Source organism: Lycorma delicatula, chromosome 2 (genome assembly GCF_047948215.1).
Source record: "Lycorma delicatula isolate Av1 chromosome 2, ASM4794821v1, whole genome shotgun sequence".
NCBI lineage: Eukaryota > Metazoa > Arthropoda > Insecta > Hemiptera > Fulgoridae > Lycorma > Lycorma delicatula.
This window is the reverse complement of record NC_134456.1, coordinates 162,994,650-163,018,978: the sequence shown is the minus strand read 5'-3', so window position 1 is coordinate 163,018,978 and position 24,329 is coordinate 162,994,650. Positions and strand designations below refer to the sequence as shown.

The window sequence follows — 24,329 nt, the reverse complement described above, 5'->3', positions numbered from 1 at the left end:
AATTTCAAACTTAAAACTATACTGTGATATAAAATATGGCATTTGTTACTGGATATCTTTAAAAATTAATTGATTGTTTTATATTGATCATCCATCAAATCAAGAGAATCCATAATCCATTTTCACTACTGAATTGACCCTCCTTAAATTTTTCAATCATTTAACTGAATAATTCTCACGGCTACATCCAGATTCCAGTAAAATTATAAGACCAGTTTCAAAAGTAAGATCAAGTTGAAATTAGCATGCTATTACTTTCAGTAATTCAATAAAATTTATTCTTCAGCATAATATGCAGGGCTGTTAAACTTTGCCCTATTTTGCACTAGTCTTATGATTTTTTCAGGTATAGAAACTGATATCAGTTTTTATACTTATCAGACTAATATTTATCAACTAGTTTATGACCTCATATTCCCATTTCTCATTTTTTTAAAAACTGTTTTCCTAAAAAAGTGTTACTTCAGCTTCCCAAACAGTTAGAAATTAGAAGTTGAGCAATTTAAGGGGAAATCAAGAATTTCCCAATCCCAAATTTCCTAACCTATCTTTTAATTTATACTGATCTGAAACAAACTTTTTTTAAATAAAAAAATTAATTATAGTTACAATCAACAATTTCCAAACTATCAAATTTTTATCTATTAAAACATAATTCTAAAAAAAATAAATAAAAATGTTATGTATAAATCTTTTCAGTACTACAACATATTTATAAAATTGAATGGATACTCACAATATTATAGGTACATGAGCTACTTTCCAAGAAATGATTTTAATATTTAGAAGTCCAAATTAATGTGATTTTTTGTATATAAAAATTTACCTCACTATTCCATGCCCAAGTGAACATCACTTTCAGATGAATTATCACAATTGTCACACTCTAATCTGATTCAGCATTTAATAAGATTTCATTTTTAATGAACTAAACCAACCATAAAGGTAGGTATGGAAGCTCATTACATTTATCATAAAACTTAACGTATTGCTAACAGAAGTATTAAAGTCACTTTGAAACATTACTGAAAAAAAAAATAGTTGGTCACTACAATATAATGATAGTTATCTAGTAGCTAGTTAGAAAATGAGTATACAAAGCAGTAGGCCATATGGATACTTTGGTAATTGATGCATACAGAAGAAACCAGTTCTTGAAGGGTCAACAATTGGTCAATGTCCAGGCCTTTAGTAGTGATGATTCATCAACATTGTATTGCATTCAGTATCTTTAGCATCTAAGTGAACATTGTCTGGAATATAGATAATGTGAACATAACAAGAATGTTAACTATGGTACATGTTTAACAAAAACTCTTCTCAATGTATTAAATATACCAATATACTTATTACTAAAAAAATATTACTTTAAATAAAAATACTTAAAGAAAAAAATAAAAGTACCTGATAGGTTTCACAAAATCATCTTCAGTTATTAAACTGCCAGTCTGTAAATTTTCCCATTTAAAGTGTAAACCCCAATTAAAACCACCTCTAACGATGGGTGATGCAGTATATTCTAGTGTGTCAGCATTTATGATATCAATAAACGGCGTCACAACAATTGTTCTATTTTTTGCAATTCTTGCAAGAAGTGGTTCTAACCACTGCTTATTAACTTCAATGTGACTGTCAAGAAATACAAGAACATGACCTGTAGCTACTTCTGCACCTTTCATACGAGCTCTTATTAGACCTTCACGCTGTGATGTACGCATAAGCTTTACCAATCCATTAAAAGTCTTATCTTTTATATAATTTTCAACTTTTTCATGACTGCCCTCTGTAAAAATAAATGATCAATTCTGTTACATGAATATTTTAAAGATTTAACTGATACACCAATAAATTGAAATAGCACTAACTTAAGTCAATAATCTAATAATCTACTTTGTTAATGTTTCACTCCAAACACTTCGAGAAAAAGGAATCTCTGTCCAGTGATATTATTCTTCAAGTTTTTTACTTTATCAACATCCTTGGAGATTATTATGTACATAATTATTTTTTAAGTATAGACCATTGTAGCAATAAAAATTATTAAGTGACTGCTCTTCAAGTGATTAGGAAATTTCTTTTTGAGTCAAACAGTATAGTTGGTCTGCATTTGTTCTTTAAGCATATTTTTTCATTCAATTTAAGATGTTTGTAAATTTCACATTTTTCAAGTGTGTTGAGATTATGGCTTTTATAAGGTAAATGTAAAATTTCTACACTAAACTAGTTAATATCTTTAGTCATCTTATCTCTATAAGATAATTTAAAAACATTGATTCTGCTAGGTGTAATACTTACATTTGTGCTTCGTACCTGTGGAGTATGTACATCCAGTTTGTCTAATCTAATATTTAGCACAGGTACTAAAGTTTGATTCGTATTCTCTAAGTTTTCCCTTATTGGGTTGAAACAGTGTGTATAAGCATTGTTCTAAGAAAAAGAGTACACTAATTTGTAATTTTGCATTATCAGTTCCAATATTTCTTAGGATTGCAATGCATGTGATGTGCAATGCATCAGAAATAGTAATTCTCTCTAAGATTAATGAAATTCATTTACACCTCCATTATCTACCTCACCCTCCACAATATTTATCTGTGTAAGAAAATAGCAACCAGATTCAGTCCAAGGCACTTTTATGAAAGCCATAGTTAATGTTATATGAATTACTATTGATAATCCAGCATGTACTAACTTAATAAAAAACTAATCAACTAGCTCAGACCATCCATCAATGGTATCAGTAGTTCAAGAAATATTTGTATATTACCACAGGAAAAAATATTTATCATGATAATGAGTGAAGAATCAGTGTATCTACACGACCATGTAAGATGACCAACAGAGATACAAGAATATTAAACAACTACATAATATGTTTTCAGATGTTTCTTCTTAATAATGGAGCATACAGTTTGTAACTTTTGTGAGAAAGAGAAGTTACAATAAACGTTTTACACATAAGAACATTAAAATTTATTACAATATATATTTTTTTTTACATGTCGAAGAAATATCTCTCTTTTCCTGTTTAGCCTCTGGAGTCACTGTAAGGTATTACTTCAGAGGATGAAATAACTGAAGCTGGCAAATTGTATGTATTTAGTTAATTTTTGTAGTACATTCGCAGGTTGTATTTTTTCTTTCTCAGCTACTGAAGTTCACATTTTTGAGCTTTTTGAATATTCATAAAGCCTGTAATGAAGAAACTGACAAATGAAAAATGAATTGCATAATTTAACAGTGTAGCTGGGAAAGTTATGCAATTCATAATTTATTTGCTTCCTTTATAAAATCCTGATTCCTCTATTATGTAACACCGCTGGATTTAGCAGTTAAGTATTATAAAATTCAACAGTCCTTCACATCCTTTTACTTTTAAAATTGTACAATGTGACTCATTCCAGGTGCTTTTTGGAATCAGACTGTAAGGAATACAGCATTCTACTTCAGTCAGATATCTACAACTACTCTTTTAGGGGTACATTAAGGGTGCTAGATAAACATATTTTGCAAAACCCTAGATGAATTCAAAATTTCATTCTTATTTTATAGTCTGTGAAAACAGACAAACTCAAGTGTATATCAAACAAAGTTTACTACTATGTATGTAACCAATGGAAGATATTTACAAAAAGAATGTGCCATAATGGGAACATTTTTTGCTTTAACAGATTAGAAAATTCACAAATGAAGACTTAGACTTCAAGTATACATTCATTTTTATTAGATGGACAGTTTTGAATAATCCTGAATTTGTACAGTGAATCCTAATAAATCTTGGACCAATTACTCCAGAGGCAGTGACTTTAATTGAGCACAACAACCAAAATACCTCAAACAAAAAAATTAGAACATAAAACTTGAATAAGATTTTAAACTGGTTCCAGCCAAATCACACAACAAATGAATTAAAATATGATTAAAACAAAATTAAAAGATAAACAAACCTATATCACTAAAATCATCAACCAAAATTATTTCCTTTAACAGCTCATGGTTTGTCCTATCCAATATACTATGAACTGAACGCAGTAATGTCTCAAAATGTTCATTGTAAAAGCATATCACAATGCTCGCAGAACCAAGAACAGATGAAGGTGGATATTCCTGTTTATCACATCTGGAAATTAAACAATAAGCAAACTGATATTAATTTATTATAGTGACAACATATTATTATGTATACTAAATGTAAAAGTGACATATTTAAGTTTTAAAATGATATAAAATCAATCAAGAACATCACATCTGTTCTTTCTAATCATCTTAAATCTAAAAGCAATTTCAGCACCATTCTTAATAAAAGGAATAGAAGTAATCACAAAAAGTCAATAAAAAAAAGATTCTTTTTGACAAATAATTCTAACACTGAAGTCAACCACACACATTTAATTATTTTGTGATTATAATTTTTTATCAGGAGTCGTGAAACAAGTAAAATTTACATTAGGATACTTGCCTAAATTGTTATTACTATAACACACTTAATAATGATAACAATTATTTTGTTATTAATATAATTTAATGTTAACACTTTATTTTATAACAATTACTATCTAAATATCTAAAGTACACTTCCAGAAGTCTTCTCAAAAATATAATAAAGTTTTTCCTCAGTGGTACAGTAGATATCATTGTTGTTAGACCATCAAGGAAGAAATTTGTGTTAAGTATTGAAAAGATTTTCAGAGAGAAAATTTTGATATATTTATAAAGTTTTTTCCCTATTATTATTCCAGTCATCTGCAAGGTCTGCTAATCAATTCTCATCCATTCACATCAATTCTTATTTGATTTTTTTCTTCAGCCAATCTCTAGGCCACTGTCCTCCATGTCTACAGTTGGCTTATCAAAACTTTTGGATTTTGCCTTTTATTCCACACTTTCTGAAGCTGTAAAGCTTCTAAAGCTAATTTCAGTCACCTTATTATTAACTGTACTTCTATCATTATAAGATTGATGAATGCCAAAGTTCATTATAATTAAACTGTACGTAATAAAATAACATTCCACAATTAAACTGTCCAGAATGAAAAGGCTAACCTTTACTTTACGTACTAAACAAACAGAACTGTTATTACCTGACTCAGGAAAGTTCTGGATCATATCAACCTTCATGATTTAAAATTTACTGTCAATTATGTTACGCCTTCCACAAATATTTTTAATGGTACTTACTTTTTTGAGAAAACAAATAGAGAAACAGTCCTGATTACATGGGAATGATACATGAATAAATATTCTAGATTTTACTTGCTTTCTCATGTTAGTATTTTTTCAACTTGTTTTAACAAGATTGAGCCACTTAAAATAGAAATAGAACCATTTAAAATGAAATCAACTAAAAACTGGTTACATAAATATCATTAATCTGAATAATAGACAGTAAAATTGCATAATGATGATAGCAAAAGATCCATACTGGAATGAATCCATAAAAGGCAGACAGAGCAATCTGCTTTTACCTACACTGATAAAATACCAAATGTCTGTTTTTAACAGATAAAAACTAAATGGCAGAGGATATAAGATGATTTCAGATTCTAAGATGATTGCAATTTCCTAAAAGAGAAAATATCTGAAATACAAAGATGCGATATAAAAAATAGGGTAGAGATTGAGTACAGAGAAAAGTACTAGAACAATCATTGGAATACAAGATGACTTACAAGATGTGAAGTTCAAGGGACAAACGTTTAAGAAAATGAAGAACTTCAAACATATAAAAACAGGGATTAGTTAAAATTAAATAATCAAAAGAATAAAGAGTAATTCAAAATTCTATCATCATAATGGAATACACTAAAAAAAAAGGCAAAACTGGTAATTTTCAAAATATCCTAATGTCCAGTTTTAAGGCAAAGAACTGAAAACTAAAAAAAAAAGAACCTGATTAAGTAAAAGAAAACAGAGCTAAAGGTTCTATAATAAGTGTAGATGCTTACAGTAGCAAGTAAAATTAACAAAGTTGCTCAAGGAATGAGAGGATGCGAAAGAACAGGAGAGTAAGAGTGCAGGGCGTTGGAACTTGAATGAGTGAGAGAAAATTGAAGAACTTTAATATCATTTACTTTCCTTAATCTCTTGATATCTCAAGAGAATATTAGCAAACAAGTAGTAAAAAAAATAAAATTATTATTCTTGTATATAAGGATACCAAAAAAATCAAATTAAATCCATTTTTTTAGAATGACACTAGATGTTTAATGAAAATAATTTAATATTTAATAATGATGTCATTGCAACTATTCATACATTTTTCACAACCTGTGAAAATTATATAAGTTATAAGTTCTCTATTCAACCAGACCAGAACTTGTCGTAAATGAAATTAAACACTAAATAATTTTAAAATTAATGCACACTACTTCTACAGCATTAAATTATTGTATACAAATTATTAAAAAAATTGTATGTATGAAAAATGTACCAAAATTTTTTCAAGGGAAGATATTTAAATGCATAAAATGTTTATCAACTGAAAATTAGACATGAATTTATCTCTCTATGCAGTCTAACTTATGCATTACGTATTTATGTAATTACCTACAGCTCATGTTTAACTAAATCTGCTATAAAACACAAGTATTCATTTAAGCTCTCAGATTAATCTTAGAAATCAAACTGGAGAAAATATAAGATATATTTATGGTATCTGTAGATCTTGAAAAGGCATTCAACAATCTACAATGGAGTAAAATGTATAAAATAGCAAGTAATACAAATAAAATATACAGAATTAGAGATTTATTTATAATCTGAACAGGAAAGACAGTTTTTTAATAACCCCCTAATTTATGACTGCTCAATAACCACTTTATATCATTTTCCTTATTCTTCTAAAAATAGGTAATTAATGAGCCACAAAAAAAAGAAAGAATAATTACTATATTAAGTAGATATCTTTATGAGGTTAAAATATTTTATCCTAATGTTGAACAAAAATCTGCTCTCTTTCCTTTTGACTGAATCAACTAATTTCATTTTAATAATATTTTTTACCCTGACAAGTTGAATGTAGTTTTTACTATTTTGAATGTTGAAAACAGTTGTTTTTTTTATACTGCTTAGAGAGCCTTTTTTAATCTCAGTGTAGTCAAAGATTTATGTAACTAGGCTTTTGTATTTTATTGTGTAGTGTGCAGTCATTATTTTTTACATTATTTTATGTTACAATTATTAACTCATTGAATACATTACTGGTATAATTAGCATACAAATATATCTTTACACGCATGTCAAGTAACAACGCAGAAAAAAGGAAATCAGCAATTTGTTAAAAATCCACAGACGAAGAAAATTATTTTAGAAAAAAACATACAAATCTAGAATAAGAGTCAGATGTGAAAATAAATAAAATATTTAACACAACAAGGATAGTTTAATAAATTTTTATAAGCTCAATAAAATTATACAATATTAAATTAATAGACAAAACTGGAAGAACTGGTGTTTCAGCCATTAAAGATTACCTTAACATCTTAGCTAAGGAAAGGGAAAACTAAACTCGTTTAATAAATCAATGTCAACGAAACAGACCTGTTCTATTACCATACATAGGGAAAGAAGAGAAAAGAAACTGCTTGGTTTCAACACTGCAAAAGATTTAGTCATCAAGTTTTTTATACATTGTAGAAAAGCAATACATATTCTGATCGTTTAAAATACTTAATTAAAAATATTTAGCTTCACCTAGAAAAATGATTTTTTGTGTTAATGGTAACATTCTGAATTTTTTTCTAAACATAAATAGCTCTAAAATGCACGGATTTTCATTAATTCAGGTTCATAAATTCATACAATAACATAAACATTACATCTTCAATCTCATATTAGTCCAAAAAGTAATGAGGACCTGGTTCCTCATTATTTTCTTGCACTATAAGCACACACATATACTTCATTTTGCATTAAACAAACAAATGCTTGCATATAAATGTTTTAAACAAAAATTAACAGGAGAAATAAATTGTAATAGTTTGATGATTTTTTTTAAAGAATGGATATTCTTAAAAAAAAACCATATTAGTACTAATAGTAGAAATCTTAACATACATTGGATTTAATAAGAATAAGAATTTCCTAAATTGTAAATCAGACACTATCTTCAATGTATACTAAACTTTTTTCTATATTACTATTTTTTTATTTACAATTAGTCATCATTTTATAAAAATTAATTATGATCATACTGGTAGCATACTAATAATATTTTTAATAAAAAAATAGATCATTAAAATTAATCCAATGTTCACACAAACTATTATAAAATTGCCACATATAATAAAATAAATAAGTATGAGAGTACAATAATTCAGAATAAACTGGCATTACAAATACAAAGTACTAAAAATTTATATATGAAAGTTATTACGAAACTCACAATTTATGACGGACATCTGGTAAATCCCTATGAAAACCAAGGTTACGACTTGCTAGTGCATTGAAACCATATAATTTATAACCCTCATCACGCACTTTTAAATCTTCAATTGTTTTCACTAAACCTAATTCAGATAAACCTAAACATCAACAATAACAAGAAGGAATAACATTATTATAATTATTTCACAAAATAATTAAGAATCAAAAAATATTATTCAAATTAATGAACACTACCATATGACATGGCCATTTAGTACTAAAGAATTATGTAAGAGCATTTAATGTTATTTTTATGATCCTATTAACACTACTGGCACTTAAAATGGCTGATTGTGATATTTATTTCCATCATTACAGAGTGAAATTTCTAGATAGAAAGAATTCAACACCTGATACTTAACCCATGTGTGAAGTTGAATGTATAGGTGCCGGCAACAAAAGAGTAATAAAATACAGTTTAATTCGTTTCATTAAAAATAAACAAAACATATCTCATTTTTTAATTATCCTCTTGATCATAAAAAAAATTGATGCAACTGTGAGAAATAATAGGCTTTAGACAGTGAATAAAATTATAAAACATTTGGGAATTCGAAGCAATAGAGTTCAAATGATGATCCCATGTTGTGATAACTTCACAAAATTTATGAGAACACATCATAACACGTTAGCTTGAAGGATATCATAGGGAGAAGGGGGATTTTCTGTGCAGTGTTTTAAAGAACACAGAAGCTGATTTAACTGTTCTGAATGTAAAAAAATTCCAGAAAATGAAATAGTACTATTAAAATTTATCAACTTAAAGAAAACTTATCCAGAAGCTGAACGAAGATCCCATAATCCCATTGTAGCAAATGCATGATGGTGGACAGTCTTCTGAAATGTAAACATATATGAGACGTGTTCAAAAAGTAACGAGAATTTTTGTTTTTTTGAAAGAATTTTATTTATTCGTCTACATTAATGTTATCTCCTTCGAAGTAGTCCCCATTAGATATTATACACTTATACCAGTACTTTTTCCAGTCCCCAAAACACTTCTGGAACTCGATATTTGGAATAGTATTTAGCTCTTTCAGCTATTCGTTTTTAATCTCATCTATGCTTGTAAAATGACACCCTTTAAGGTTTTCTTTATTTTTGGGAATAGTAAAAAATTGCACAGGACCATGTCTGGCGAATATGGCAGCTGGGGTATCATTACAGTGTTGTTTTTGGCTAAAAATTGATGAACAAGCAATGAAGTGTGAGCAGGCGCATTATTGTGGTGCAAAAGCCATGAATTGTTTCGCCACAAATCTGGACATTTTATTCAGAATGCTTCATGCAAACGATGTTGAACTTGTAGATAATATTCTCTATTGATTACTTGACCTTGTGGCAGGAACTCATGATGGACTATGCTGTTAAAATCAAAGAACACCTGAGCATAACCTTCACATTTGACCGTACTTGTTGAGCTCTTTTGATCTTGGTGATCCAGAATTCCTCCACTGGGACGACTGAGTCAGTTTTGACATCATATCCGTAAACCCATGTTTCATCACCTGTTATGACACATTTCAGTAGTTCTGCATTGTTGCTGACTTCATTTAGCAACACCTGAGCAACTTCCATTCGCCACTGTTTTTGTTCGAAATTCAATAATTTTACAACAAATTTTGCTATCATACATTTCATAACCAAAACATCTAAACAAATTTCATGGAATGAACCAAGTGATTTCCTAACATCATCAGCGACTCTTCTGATTTGATTTGGCGATCATTCATAATCACTTCTTTCACTTTTTCCACGTTTTCGTTGGTTGTTGATGTGCTGGGGCATCCGGGGAGCTTGTCACCTTCAACGTCTTCACAGCCATCTTGGAAACACTTATACCATTCATAAACCCTTGCTTTACTCATAGAAGACTCACCAAAAGCAATATTTAACATTTTTAAATATTGCTACACTTTATTCCATTCTTAAAAAATCACAAGAATCAAACTAATACAACCTGTGAAATTTCAAAATTATCGTTACTTTTTGAACACACCTTGTATATCGGTTGAGTTCCCATAATTGAATTGTCTAGAATTGTCTAATATTTCATTATAGATGAATTGCTCGTACACATGTGATAGTTAGATGATCCGGTCTCAGTATTAATGAATATCTATTTAATTCAGGAGTAAGAAAAGCAAATAAAATTACCTCTATCATTACTAACCTATTCATAATTACAACCACATAAAATTATTTTTCAATCTCTTCAAAACTCTCTAATAATTACTCAAAGCTTATCAAGATAACAACAGATACAATTCATTACTGATAAACCTTAATAATATACTACATTCCTTTGCAATATACAGTAACTAGGCTTGCACAAAACATATTATAATTTTTATACCTTAGAAGGGTATAGACTATGATTTAAACTATGACTAATATAAGGATTATTCACTGACCTATCAAAGCAAGATCTGAAGAATTGTAATAAAATATTTATTTATATATATATATATATATATATATATATATATATATATATGTATATTTATTACTGGTATATTTCACACTAATAGTACTCCATTCATTCCTTTAATTACCCTGCTAAGCAGTTAGTTTTTACAATAACTACAAGTGGCCAACAACAGATTTATAATACACAATAGTGAAATAGAACAGAAGATTTAACAAAAAAATTGTTTATTGAATATTAAATTCCAAAAGAATTACAAAGCAATAGTAATAAAAACTATTTGCAATAAATTAATAAACTGAGCATTTTTAAGCTTAAAGTATTCAATTTATGAATTAAATACAATAAATTCTTTATACAGAGAACCTGAAGATGGACTTCCTTCCACATATATGTAATGTACAAGGGTGGATCAATAAGTACCTGTGTTTGAAGACAGGTGGTGTTGCTCAGGAAAGTTGGCATTAATGTAGTATATTACCATGTATCAAACAAGCCATACAAACATTTACACTGATTCATAGGTTAGTTTTTATTTGACAGCCATTTGTATTAAATGTATTTGGTGTTTTTCAATACAATGGAAAAAGAACAATATCGATCTGTAATCTGCTTTTTATTTTTGGATGGAAAGATGTGCAAAGAAATAAAAGTGAAATTGCATTCTGTCTATAACGACTCTTCACCATCTATGACAACTGTGAGATATTGATTTAATGAATTTAAACGTGGCCATACATCTGTTTTTGGTGAGTAGCGCCCAGATCACCCAGCAAATGTGGTAACTGAGGAATTTTTGAAAAGGTTCATGATGTGATTCTTGCTGATCGCCGTACAAAAGTGCACAAAGTAGAAGAGGCCGTAGGTGTGTCGTACGGAATGGCAATAAACATTTTTCATAAGAAAAGAAGAAGAAAGCTGTTGGCCCGATGGGTGCCATGATTGCTCACTTTGGACAAGTGGACACAGCTGTCAATTTTTTTTTTGAAGTAGTGTTTTTAAGTGAAATTCGCAAGTTTTTTACATCAAGTCATCACTGTTGATGAAATCTGGATCCATTACTATAAGCCAGAGAACAAACGACAACCAGAGCAATGGGCTTTTCCAGGTGAATCGGTTCCAAAGAAGGCCAAGATGGTCTTGTTGGTCAGAAAAATTCATGGCTAGGATTTTTGGGATGCGAAGGGAATAATCCTCATAGACTTTCTAGAAAGGGGAAGCACAATCATGGGGCAGTACTACAGTGAATTACGCGACTGACTCACCAAGAAATTGAAACAGACATGGCCCCACTTGGCAAAGAAAAAATGCTTGTCGTTTCATCACGACAATGCATCGGTTCACTCATCTGGAATTATTGCAGCCAAATTGCATGAATTCAGCCAAATCTTCTCAAACGACGAGGTCAACTTCGAAAAAGAAACCTATTTTGAAGAGTTTGACAAATCGTATTTAGAGAGATTAAAAAAATGATAGGGATGTTGGGAAAACTTGCATTTTCATTCCTAACATGGGTACTTGCTTATCCACCCTCATATATGTGGAGGTTCATGGCAATAATTATCCACTCTCATATATGTGGAGGTTTATGGTAATAATTAACATGAATTTCCAATATCTTGCAAAGTTTCAAGATAAATCACACAAATTTCTTTGTGAATCCTTTCCTTCAGTTCATTAATTATGTTTGGTTGATGAAAAACTTGACAACAGAGAAATCATCCATTAAAAACATCATTCACCAAAAGGTTTAAGCAGTTACCCCAAGTCAACTTACTTCCTGCAAGGAAAGGATCTCTGAAGTTGATCACAAAAAATATTTTAGTAATGATTTTAAAATCTGTCAAATGTAAAAATTATCACAAACATACCCATATCTTCAAATAATCTAGAGACTCTCTCCAATGATATTGTACTTTTGTACTTATGATATTTGTACTTTTTTGGTAAACAATAGTCACTAATGTAACAGGTCAGGTTCTTCCTTTGCCAATTAACTAACAGTGGCAATGTTGATAAATATTTCCGAGAAACTGAAACTGGGATGTGGTTCATGCATCAAAAGAAAGATTGTCTTCAATCATTATGCATCAAAAATTGTAAGTAAAGATGATAATACAGTTTACATCAACAGGCTTCAATATAAGGGGAATTAGAATCGTACAATAAACAAAAGTTAATTCCTTAAAACCCAATGCAATGCAGCAGCACACTTAATACAACACATGTTGATATGACTTAGGTTTTTTAAATAAATATTGTATAACAATATACTTATTTTACACTTTATTCTAAATGCAGCAATATAAATCTTAACATCACATGATATGCATTAACAGAACACTACAAAATCTGCATTAAAATTTCTCCAATATCTTCCATAGATCTTAATGTATATTAGGTTAGCAGTAATTTTTGTTAAAACTTTAATGCTGAATTTATTGAAAAATAATTCTCCATCTTAATGATGTAAGGTGACAAAACCAGATTATGACAATGAAGTCAAAAGGAATGCTATAATTTACATTCACTGTTCTTCTGAGTATATAACCACTATTTTTATAAAACAGTTTAATGAACTGTTGACAATGTCAATTGATGAACAATTGACATTGTTCATCAAATACCATTTAAATAAATATTCTTTGGAAAACTAACAATATTAAAGCCTAATAAAATTTAGTTAAACTTCAATCTAACAAGTCAATTTTTTTAACATGCTACCCTATATAAAGAAATAATAATTCTTAATTTTTTCAACAGCTAGTTCAAAAATAAATGTAGTAATATAGAAATTAGTAATAATACAAACTGATAAAAAAGTTTAAAAATTTCACCTTGTGGAAGTGGTACATTTGGTTTTATTAATTTTGGTTTCAATTGATTGATAACAGAATTACTATTTTTATAATATTTACTCTTGGCACGCATCCTTTGTAAATCATTATCTTCATATGGTAATACTACTACTTCATTCACTGAATCAAACTTATTGAATGATTTACTCAACTTACTAGGAGTAAATGATCTTCTGGTTGGATTTTGAATTGAGTCATCCTGTAGATTAAAAAAAATTAAAATTAAAAATATTATATCACAGTAAATTTCACTATACAGAAAGCTGTTACAAACAGAAAAACGCTTGGGTGAACTAAGTAAGAAGAGTAATGCAAAAGGAAAAATAGAATATAATAATTTATAATTAACACGTATAACATTTATATAAATCATTATTTTCTTTTTGGTATAATACATAACAGTATATTATGGAATTATATTGTCATTATTACTACTTTATCTAAACTCAACATAAAAAAAATATATATAAATTGAATAAATGGTTAGAACTTAAAATGAGTTCAAACTACGGTCATTTTCCAATATTAAGAAAAAAAAATTATACACTTCCTTCATTTTACATAAATCCTCTTTTGAAATCACTTGAATTAGTTCTCAAAATCCAAATTCTTCTTAATAGCAATCAAATATTCATTATAAGATTTCTCAGTCTAGGTGCTTCTTTAATAAAGTTTTATACTTAACCAAATATTCTTGACTTTTAATTTCAATGACTTAAGCTAGGGTGTTCACATCAGCACTAGCCCTGTTATAAACAAGAGATGTTTCTTAGAGGGCTATACAGTCAACAATTCAGCATAAAATACTTGATGTTCTCTGGTTCCTGTAGACTACAGATTGTGCAATTTTCTCCACCTTCCAGCTAATTCTGTTCTCTCGAAATAAATTTTTGGAAACCTTTCATCTGAAACTCTCAGCTGATCAATATATCATTGATTATCAATTAGGACTTCGAAATGTATCCAACTTCCAGCTCACTCTGCAAGTGGTATTTTAGACTCCCATCAGTTCCTGGGCCTCCAATTGCAAAATATATTCTGATGAGACTGTTTTAACCACACCTTTAAACTGAGTTAATATTACATCTTTCTCATCCTTTTTAGCCAGACCTAATTACATAAGCATTTACAAGTAAATTCTTGGAAGGCTCCCACTGTCCAACATTTTTAGTAACACCAACCACTTTTAAACAATCTTATTCCAAAGCTTCCTACTTCTGTTCTTACAAAAGGGGCCTGGGAGTATTTGTAGGAAATGGAACAGTTTTTTAGAGTGATGCAATATTATGAATTTAATATTTTTTAAAGTGTGGTGCCCAGATTTCTATACATTACAGAATTTCAATCTAGGTTCTATACAATAAAAATTCTATCTCTTAAGCATCTGATTTTGCTCTGATGAGTATATTTTATACAACTTGCTTCTAACAGAAGTTTTTGGAATTAACTGTTATGTAACCTTGTGAAACTTGCTAGATGAACTAGACAAAACTCCATGATACAAATATCCAATTTGCATTTTAATAATGTGGTTCCCATAGAAAAAAATGTGTAAATATTTTATATCACCATCTGCTAATAATAAAATTACCCAGTCATTAATTTCACTTTTTGTAAACCATGTCATTAAATACTTTAAGATTTCAATTACTTTAAAATAAGCAACTGACTAAAACTGGAATTTCACTTGATAATTCCCTTTCATTTCCTCTTAATATTTAATATTGTTTTGCTAACTTTTAAATTTCCTATTACCATTCTTTTCCATTTACTCCAAGTTCATAAAGTTTCTACCATATTTTATCTTGATTATGTAAAACAATTATGTGACTGAAGTCAGCAAATAGATAGGTAATTTTTCATCTAATATACGAGTTTATAACTGAGCACAAGATGACTTGTTCTTTTACTTAATCTAAAGTAAGCTTGCTCATCTGAAATCAATCTACAGTCTTCTGCCCACTTTGTTAACTAATCATTAATAAATATCAAAGTAAAATAATCTGGCCATGATGTTTATAAGCACATTCTTCTGTAGTTTGAAGGATCAAGTTTATCACTTTTTAAATCTAAATTCAACCTTTTGTAATCTTTTTTGAGCTATGGATTTATAAAAATAGTAGCTGAAATAATTGTAAACATTTTAGTTGTAAAAACTTTGTTTAACATATGTAAAAGATAATGTTCTCACTATTCTGCCAACACAAGTTTGAACAATGCATACATATTTCTATCAAATCCTGCAGCATTTTTACTTACACATTTTAATTGCTGCTTACAATTTCGCCTAGAAAACTATTGTATACTGAAACAAAAACAATCTCATTCCACCTACTACCTTGAATATGTTAACTCTATCCTACTATGCTTTGAAAAATCTTAACTTAATAGAATTAATACGTCTCTACTGGTATTTGATCTATGAGCGTAAATAAAAAATTAATGGGATTTAATTTTTAAAAAAAATCTATTTATTGAAAAATAAAAGGCAAATATAATTTATTTTTCTACATAGTTTCCTGCTTTAGAAATACATTTTTTCCAGTGAGCAGGAAGGTTTTTCATTGCAGTATCGTAGAATGAAACTCGTTGCATCAGGAGTCAATTGCGCACGAATCCCTCCATGCCCTCATCATCTTCAAATCGTTGCCCTCCTAGGACTTCTTTAAGCGCCCAAATAAATGAAAATCGCAGGGCGATAGGTCCGGCTGTAGGGAGGATGATCAAATTGAGTCCAGTGTATTTCTTCTAGTTTTGAGACCGTTAGAGCTGCAGTATAGGGCCTGGCGTTGTCATGGTGGAGGATAGCCTCTCAAATCAGTTGATCTCATCTTTTGTGGTGATATGCAGCACTGATTGTGCATTGCTCATGCAATAAATCAATGAGAAAAATGCCTCACTGGCCAAAAAAAAAAACAGTTGAAAGAACCTTGCCAGCTGAGAGTCAAGTCTTGGCTTTCACAGAGGCTGCCTCCTCTTTCCCCCGCCACTCCATACTGACTTGTTTTGACTGGGGAGTGTAATAGTTGACCCATGTTTCATCACAGGTGATGATCCAACTCAAAAATCCATCACCTTCTTTTGCAAACCTTGCTGTAAGCCTCTGACAGACCTCCAAATGTCTCAACTTCTGATCTGTGGTCAAAAGGCGAGGGACCCATCTGGCACACACGTTATGGAATTGTAGATCATTTGTGATGATTGCTTGACAGCTCCCATAACTTATTCTGACCTGTTGTGCTATTCTGGATACTCACCCATTGATCTTGTCTTCAAGAATGTCTCGAACTGTGCGAATGTTTTTGTCTGTAATAGTGGTCACAGGACGGTGATCATGTTCCTGATTTTCCACTCGTTCTCGTCCTTCCTTGAACTCTTTATGACACGCAAACACACAAGTATAATGACAATGTTTGGTCCCCAAACTGTGCAGTCAATCTCCAGAAAATTTCTGTTGCTTGAACTCCTTCACGAGCAGGAAATTTATAATTATGCGTTGTGCAGTGGAGGGGGTGCACCTGTTGCTCTGACATCGTGAGCATTACTGACGAATTGGTTGGGAGTATGGAATGGCCGGTCTCAACACTTCTAATGACCCCACCCAAGCGAACTAGAAGAGCAAGCCCAATCCTACCAACCGTAAATGCTCAGGAACAAAAATCCCATTTATATTTGATTTACCCTCATAGATAAAGGATTTCTTCCCAAAATGCTTTGAATTTTTTACATTAGGTAATCCATCCAAAGGAGTTTGAATCCATTCTTTCTTTACTTCTCAAAACATTCTTTTGTAATCATTTTTTCCATTCACAAATGATATTAAATTTTCTTCGAAAAGATTTTAACTTAATTTCCTGAAAAAATGTTGTTCCTACAATATATCCTTTACTAGGCATCACTGTTGCATTAGATACTTATTTTCCTTTCGAAAATATTTAATTTTATAATGCCAGTTGACACAGCAAATAATTAATTAATTTATCCACAAATCACTTACATTTTCATTGCTGAAATAAAAACCAGCCATCTGGATTAATTTCACTTTAAACAATTTAACTCTGTCCAAACTAAATATGTGTTTTTTTAATTTTTTAGGTGTTTATTATTCTACTGTTTGGTACTAATCTATAAAGTAAAAAATTTACAAATCGCAGGCAAAGTGATTTGAAAACTCCACAATTGGCAGCAAATCCATATTAGCTACAAGTTCCACCACTGACTTAATGATCCAAACTACATTTACTTTGTTTTTTTCTAGTCAGTCTGAAGCTAGAATATTGTACTGAACAGCCTCCTTCAGTTCGGACATTCAACACATTATTATATATTTCTACATTATTCTCTACGTGTATTGTTTTATATTATTTTCCATACATTGTCTACTTGTCTCCACCACCCTCTCACATCAATTTCATTTTAAGTTTCTCATATAAGGTTCTTTCCCCTAATAAAACAACCATTACTTAAAGGGATCACTCAACTTTCAAGTTTTCCAATTATAGTACTAAAATCTCCAACAATGAGCCAGCCGAGAAGAGATAATTTATTTAATTCTGCTAACAAGTTTCCCCAAAAGTAAAGAACAACCTACCAACTTCTTTGGTTTCCAAAAACTATTACAAACAACAATGGTGACTCAATTTATACTACTTCTTACTAGAAATCACAAATTTAAACTATTTACAGCTTAGCTAAAACATACTTATTCTTTCTTGCAAACAAGCCCTTGCTAGTTCTACTTCTTTTTTTTTTTTCAGTAAACTGGAAATGAAGTTGAATATGCATTAATATTTTCAACAAATATTTCCAAAGATAGACAATAACATGCTGTCATATAAACTGATTTGCAGATCATACAAAAAAGTTTTATTTCTGTCCTTATTTACATTCCAGCATATAATACTTATGGTATGAATGTAAGTATTACAATTTTTGAGCAATTAATATTGATTTCCTTCTCTACATTACCATTTAATTCTTCTGAGGTAATTCTGTTAAAAAACACAGGAGCATAGACCTAAAAACTTATCAAAGGCAATTTCCCGAAAAGTACACATTTTACTTTTTTTGTAAGGTTGCTTTATTTTAGAATTAGAATTCTTATTTTTATTACAAAATAATTTAATAGAATTAAGTGACTGCATTAACACTGACAGCTTCTGACCATTTTTATTCATTTTTAATTTAAAGTAATTTCAATCTACCTTAACTTTCCCTTTAACTATTATTCCTCTTTATTTTAGGTACAGGTATTTAATAAATGGTGTTAATAAATAGCAGTATATTAACGGCAGTAGCAGTATTAGTAGTAGTGGTATTTTTTTTACTCTGACTAGGTCCTCTCTTATAAAAAGCTCTCTCTTCTTAAAGCCTGAATAGTTATTTAATATTTCCCTTTCAGTGGTGCATGAGGTAAGGGACAACAAAACTGCCTAGCATTTTCCATTTTTGCTTTACCAAATTTGAAGATGTAATTTACATCATGACTGTGCAGCTGCATTTTCAGGTTATCTTCAACCACTGCAACAACTTCTGGCAGAAGTAATTGATGATTTTCTAAATCCTTTTAAAATCCTAAACAATTCCTTAATTTTACCAAATCTTTCTAAAATTTATGTCAAAGTTTGTTGAATTCTGTTTCCAGCTACTTGACTTATTTTATTAGGGCTTTTAGCATTTTATTTTCTTCTTGAAGTAGTTTTAGTTGTTAAGTATTTTGCATTATAAAGGAAGCAAATATTGCAGTTTGACTAAATCTCCTTCCTTATTATCTCTCTTGTTTAAATTTTTAACTACTTTATGAATAAGTTAACTATTTCTTAAAATCTTCTTGGGATCCTGTGATAGGGAAATAATAATTTATTTTTCTAAATAATTTAAGTTTTAAAAATAAACATAAAATAATGAATTTTAAATAAATAAATAAGCTAATTTATAAGAATATTTTGAGAATAAACCAAAACTAGTATAACAATATTTATTAAATTGTTATTAAACAAGGACTCAACTCAACTCAACTGATTAACAAATAAATTAAAAAAGATAATGAAAAAATATTATCTTTTAATTCTTTAACTTTTTAAATAATTTGAAAGATAATTTAATTCTAATAATTTGAAAGAAAAAGTTCATGTCAATAAGCCACAAAATTTGGAAGAGCTAATAAGCAACATTTGAGTCAAAATAGCAAAACTGGGAGAAACATAGGTTTTAACTGTGCAAAATGTTAAAAATGAGGCCAGATTTGTGAACAATTCAGAGGTCAGCATTTAAAAGACATTATTTTCAAAATCTAATTCAATAAATCATGTTTTGACTGAAATTTAATTTAAAGACAAAAAATTAGTTTTGAGTGAATTTGTAATATTTTATTTTAAAAAATAGTTGAGAAGTTACTTTTGACCCATCCTGGGTCTGAGTTAAGCACTGACTGTACATATCAATAATAAACTCAAACAACCCTTAACAAACAATATATCACGATCTTGACAACCTTGTCATTCATAATTTTACTGCCAACTTTTAACACACCCCTTCAATGAAATTATTAAAAACTGTATATTTAACATTTTTATCAACTGGAGTATTAACCTACAACATTTAACTTTTGAAATAACTTTTTCAAGTATTGCCTTTACTCCTTTACTCAATAACTGACCTTCCTTACATTTCCTTAACTAACCTTCCACTACATTTTGTCTGACATTTATACCTAAGAAATTAGTAATCATACAAATATCTTTCATTCTGAAATGTTCATTTAACTATTTCTCTTTTGCTAATAATAAAAATTAGCAATCATCATTTGGAACAGATCTTCTATCATATTTAATATGGTTGCATCTATTTTTTAAAAATACATATGAATATATAAAACGTAACATTAGAGAAACTTCTTCGCTTATTTTTTTAACAAATTACTGAGAAGAACTAATAAAATTGTACTATGACTTCAAATCTAACTAAATCAAAGACATGTAACCAATAACCTGATATACTTACTATTTTAACACTGATTAATAAAAAATTATGTTTTTATTTTTTTGGGTGTTATGATATCTGACAATGAAAACTGTAAATTCAGGATTTCTTTTTCTTTGGTAATAATAATTTGTAAACATAAAAAACCAAAAAAAGACATAGTTAAGGAAGGTTTTAATTATATGATTAGTATAAAATATTATTAATAGCTACAACTGACATTTTTGCTATGGGTTCATAAATTAATATGGTCAAATTGAATAACCATCAATTATCTATTAGTAACTGAAATGATTAGACACAAATAAAAATGATTTAATGTTTTAATAAATGGATAAATAAATACCTGTGTCAGTAGCCAGTACAAATAAAGGCTTACAGCCCACGTTAGCGATGAAAATACAATCCCCCACAAAAAAGATTTATAACGCACATTCGATAATAGAAGCATATTCAGATATACAAAAGTGTATATGACACATCGATACTTTAGAAATATGAAACAGATATTAAATGCAGCCTCTTAGAAACCATTGTGACAGCACAAATTAGATGATCCTAAAACAAGAATTGAAATATTAGTTAAATAATATTGTTGAATCTAACAAAGACCACACCATCAAATCATTTTATTTAAATTTTAAACTTTGACTTTTTTTTTCTAATAACTGATAATGTTTAACAGAACGGGAAAATCATTCACACAAACTACTGCTAGCAAATTAATTTTTTGTTCTTTTTCTGTTTAGCCTCTGGAACTACTGTTAAGCTATTACTTCAGAGGTTGATATGTATATATATATATATAGTAAATGAAGTGTAGTCTTGTACAGTCTCAGGGGTTGACCATTCCTGAGATGTGTGGTTAATTAAAACCCAATCACCAAAGAACACCAATATCCACGATCTAGTATTCAAATCTGTATAAAAGTAATTGCCTTTACTAGGATTTGAACCTTAGAACTCTCGACTTCAAAATCAGCTGATTTGCAATGACGAGTTCACCACTTGACCAACCCGGTGGGTAAAATTAAAAATTAAATAGCTCCTGTCTTCAACTCTCTAGATGCAATAAGAGTCTGTGACAAACAATAATACAAGTACCAGCAACTATCTTTAGGTAATCTGAAACTGAGTGACTGTACCAAGATAACAGTGAACTACATAAATGCTAATTATATTCAGTTCTTAATTGTTTTAGCATAGAGTAGCACTTAACACTTTTATTTATTACATTGGATGAATCTAAATAAGTTTTCTTAATATAGTTTATGAATATTATTTCTTTCATAAACTGAAATATATATGTTATGAACATTTAAAAATAAATTTCAAATATTACAGTTCTCACAAACCACTACATAAAATGTAAACATACATAAATGGGATATATCTAATGTTGAAGAAACTCAATTTTAGGTGCTCTCAAAAGCTTGCGTGAATAGTTCCCATGGGATAGGTTTAATAAGCCGGCCTCCGTGATGCAAGTGGTAGCGCCTCGGCCTTTCATTTGGAGGTCCGAGGTTCAGGTTCAAATCCCAATTGGGCATGGCACATGCTACAAATCATTCATCTCATCCTCTGAAGCAATACCTAACGGTGGACTCGGAGGTTAAAAAAAAAACCAGCTTATCATGTTTGGCTGACCAAAGGATTACAGCATGATTTTGGTCAATCATTGGTACCCAGAATCACGTCAACTGAAGAAAAAAATTTAACTTCAATTAAGGTTTGAAAAGTCTTTTTTCAAGGCAGAAAAGTAATGGAAACTTTAAAAAAATGTTAATAATACACACTTTCGAAGATATAAATTAAGTCAGAAAACAATAAAAGTACAACGGCATCAAAAACAGCTAAATTACAGAATTAGGAAAATGAATTGTTGGATGATGCAGTTTCAAAAAACTCATCTTCTAAATTAACAACAGTTGTATAGGTACATCATGAGACGAAATACATATCAAGAAACACTCTTACAAAATATACAATGCTTCTTGTTTCTGTCCATATTCATATTCTAATTAATTGGAAATGGAATGATTTGAATTTATTATCTGAATGTAAGGAAAAATTCAATTGAGCACACGAAAAGTGGTGTGATCCCATATCAGCTATTACCTAAGAGGGGCAATTAATTATCTCTTATGTATTGATGTTTGATAACACTATAATTATATACAATCACTGTGATCAGATTACCAGGCCAATAGAGACACTCGTGAATTTTTACCTAAGAGCATGGAAAATGCATAACTAGTGGTGATCGGATACCCCTCTCCATTTACATAACAATCCCCAAATCGTTTTAGTTTTTCCAAGTGTACTATCCATTGTCCCAATAAAAAAAGGATTTTAAAACATGTCAATCATTTCACTAGTGATTCTATAATTTATTCCCTATTTTCAAGAAAAAGTCTTTGATCTGAAACCATTCACTAATTTTCTATAATGCATAATAAAAAATTCTACATACAATAAGTTATTCTGTCTTCTTCAAAATTTTTGGCCATACTAGTTTAGAATCCTGAATCATTGAGGTATGTATAAATTTATATTTTAAACTCACCACTCTTCATTTCACTACCACCATGAAAAAATTCTGTGCTATCATCCAACAAACTGTTTTCAAAATCAAATAATCCCTTACATTTATTATAATCAATCAGCACTTATTCCTCGCACACACATTTTTATATGAATATTCATAACAGATACACAAGAAATTTAAAGGTAGACAACACAGACTGAAAACATACAAGTATTCACAAGTGAGTATTTTGTTTTATCTACTTAAAATATACTGAATATGTTAGATATCCACTATTAATTAAAATTAGTTACTGGAATAATAAATAAATATCTAAGGAAACAGACAGCATTCACCAACAATAATAAACACCTGTATTTTATCCCAACTTTGTCAGTATCTATGTGAAAACAGCAAAGAAATGGCTTTTACTTACTTATTACCATTACTTATTTTCACCAATATCACTAATATTTATTCAACACAATATTTCACAACTTATTTTAAGTGAATCTAACGAAAGAAATGAATAACTATCAATTATAATTAAAACAAAAACTGTGTTTAAAAAAACATGCTATGCAAAAAATTTAACGAAAAAAATACAATTTGTTTTTCTTTTTGGTAATAGCTCATTTATGTGATAATTAAAACTGTCATAATCCAAGAAAAGTTTATGGAAACCTAAATAAGCCCAACCCTAAGATACACTCAGCCACACATGAATAAATTCTAAATAACATACTCCTGATTAAACTAAACCAAATAAATAAGACAGATATAAAAAATTGAAAAATTATGTATGTAAATTGTTGTAACGTAGTTTAGAAATATTAGGCCTTTTCTAAAACTTAAAAATATATTCTAAATTAAAATTACGGATTGCAATATTACCGCCGTCTACACAAATACGAACAAATCAGAATATCAATTTCAGATTTCAATAAACTACAGCAACATCACGTATTGTTTAACTAAAACTATATTTCTGTTAATAGTAATTAAATAAATTTTTTTAAACTTATTACATTATAACCTCGTAATTTACACTTTCTCCTTGCAATTTTTTGTAAGTGACAACCTGAGGTATCGAATCGCTCGTCTGTTGATA

At 29.4% G+C, this 24,329-nt stretch overlaps 1 protein-coding gene across 3 annotated transcripts in view; it reads right to left on the bottom strand.

The window, feature by feature from the left end:
- LOC142319380 (polypeptide N-acetylgalactosaminyltransferase 35A-like) overlaps positions 1-24,329 on the bottom strand; it is a 51,265-nt gene extending 26,936 nt beyond the window's left edge. The window contains exons 1-6 of one of the 3 annotated variants that reach the window (XM_075356607.1): positions 24,255-24,329; positions 21,038-21,249; positions 13,690-13,909; positions 8,384-8,522; positions 3,948-4,120; positions 1,405-1,783 (exon numbers count right to left, since the gene is read on the bottom strand). In XM_075356607.1, coding sequence (XP_075212722.1) covers positions 1,405-1,783; positions 3,948-4,120; positions 8,384-8,522; positions 13,690-13,909; positions 21,038-21,142 — 1,016 coding nt within the window. In that variant the 5' untranslated portion in view covers positions 21,143-21,249; positions 24,255-24,329. Of the gene's footprint in view, positions 1-1,404; positions 1,784-3,947; positions 4,121-8,383; positions 8,523-13,689; positions 13,910-21,037; positions 21,250-24,112 lie in introns of all 3 variants that reach the window. The other 2 variants (XM_075356605.1, XM_075356604.1) reach the window with 2 other exon arrangements.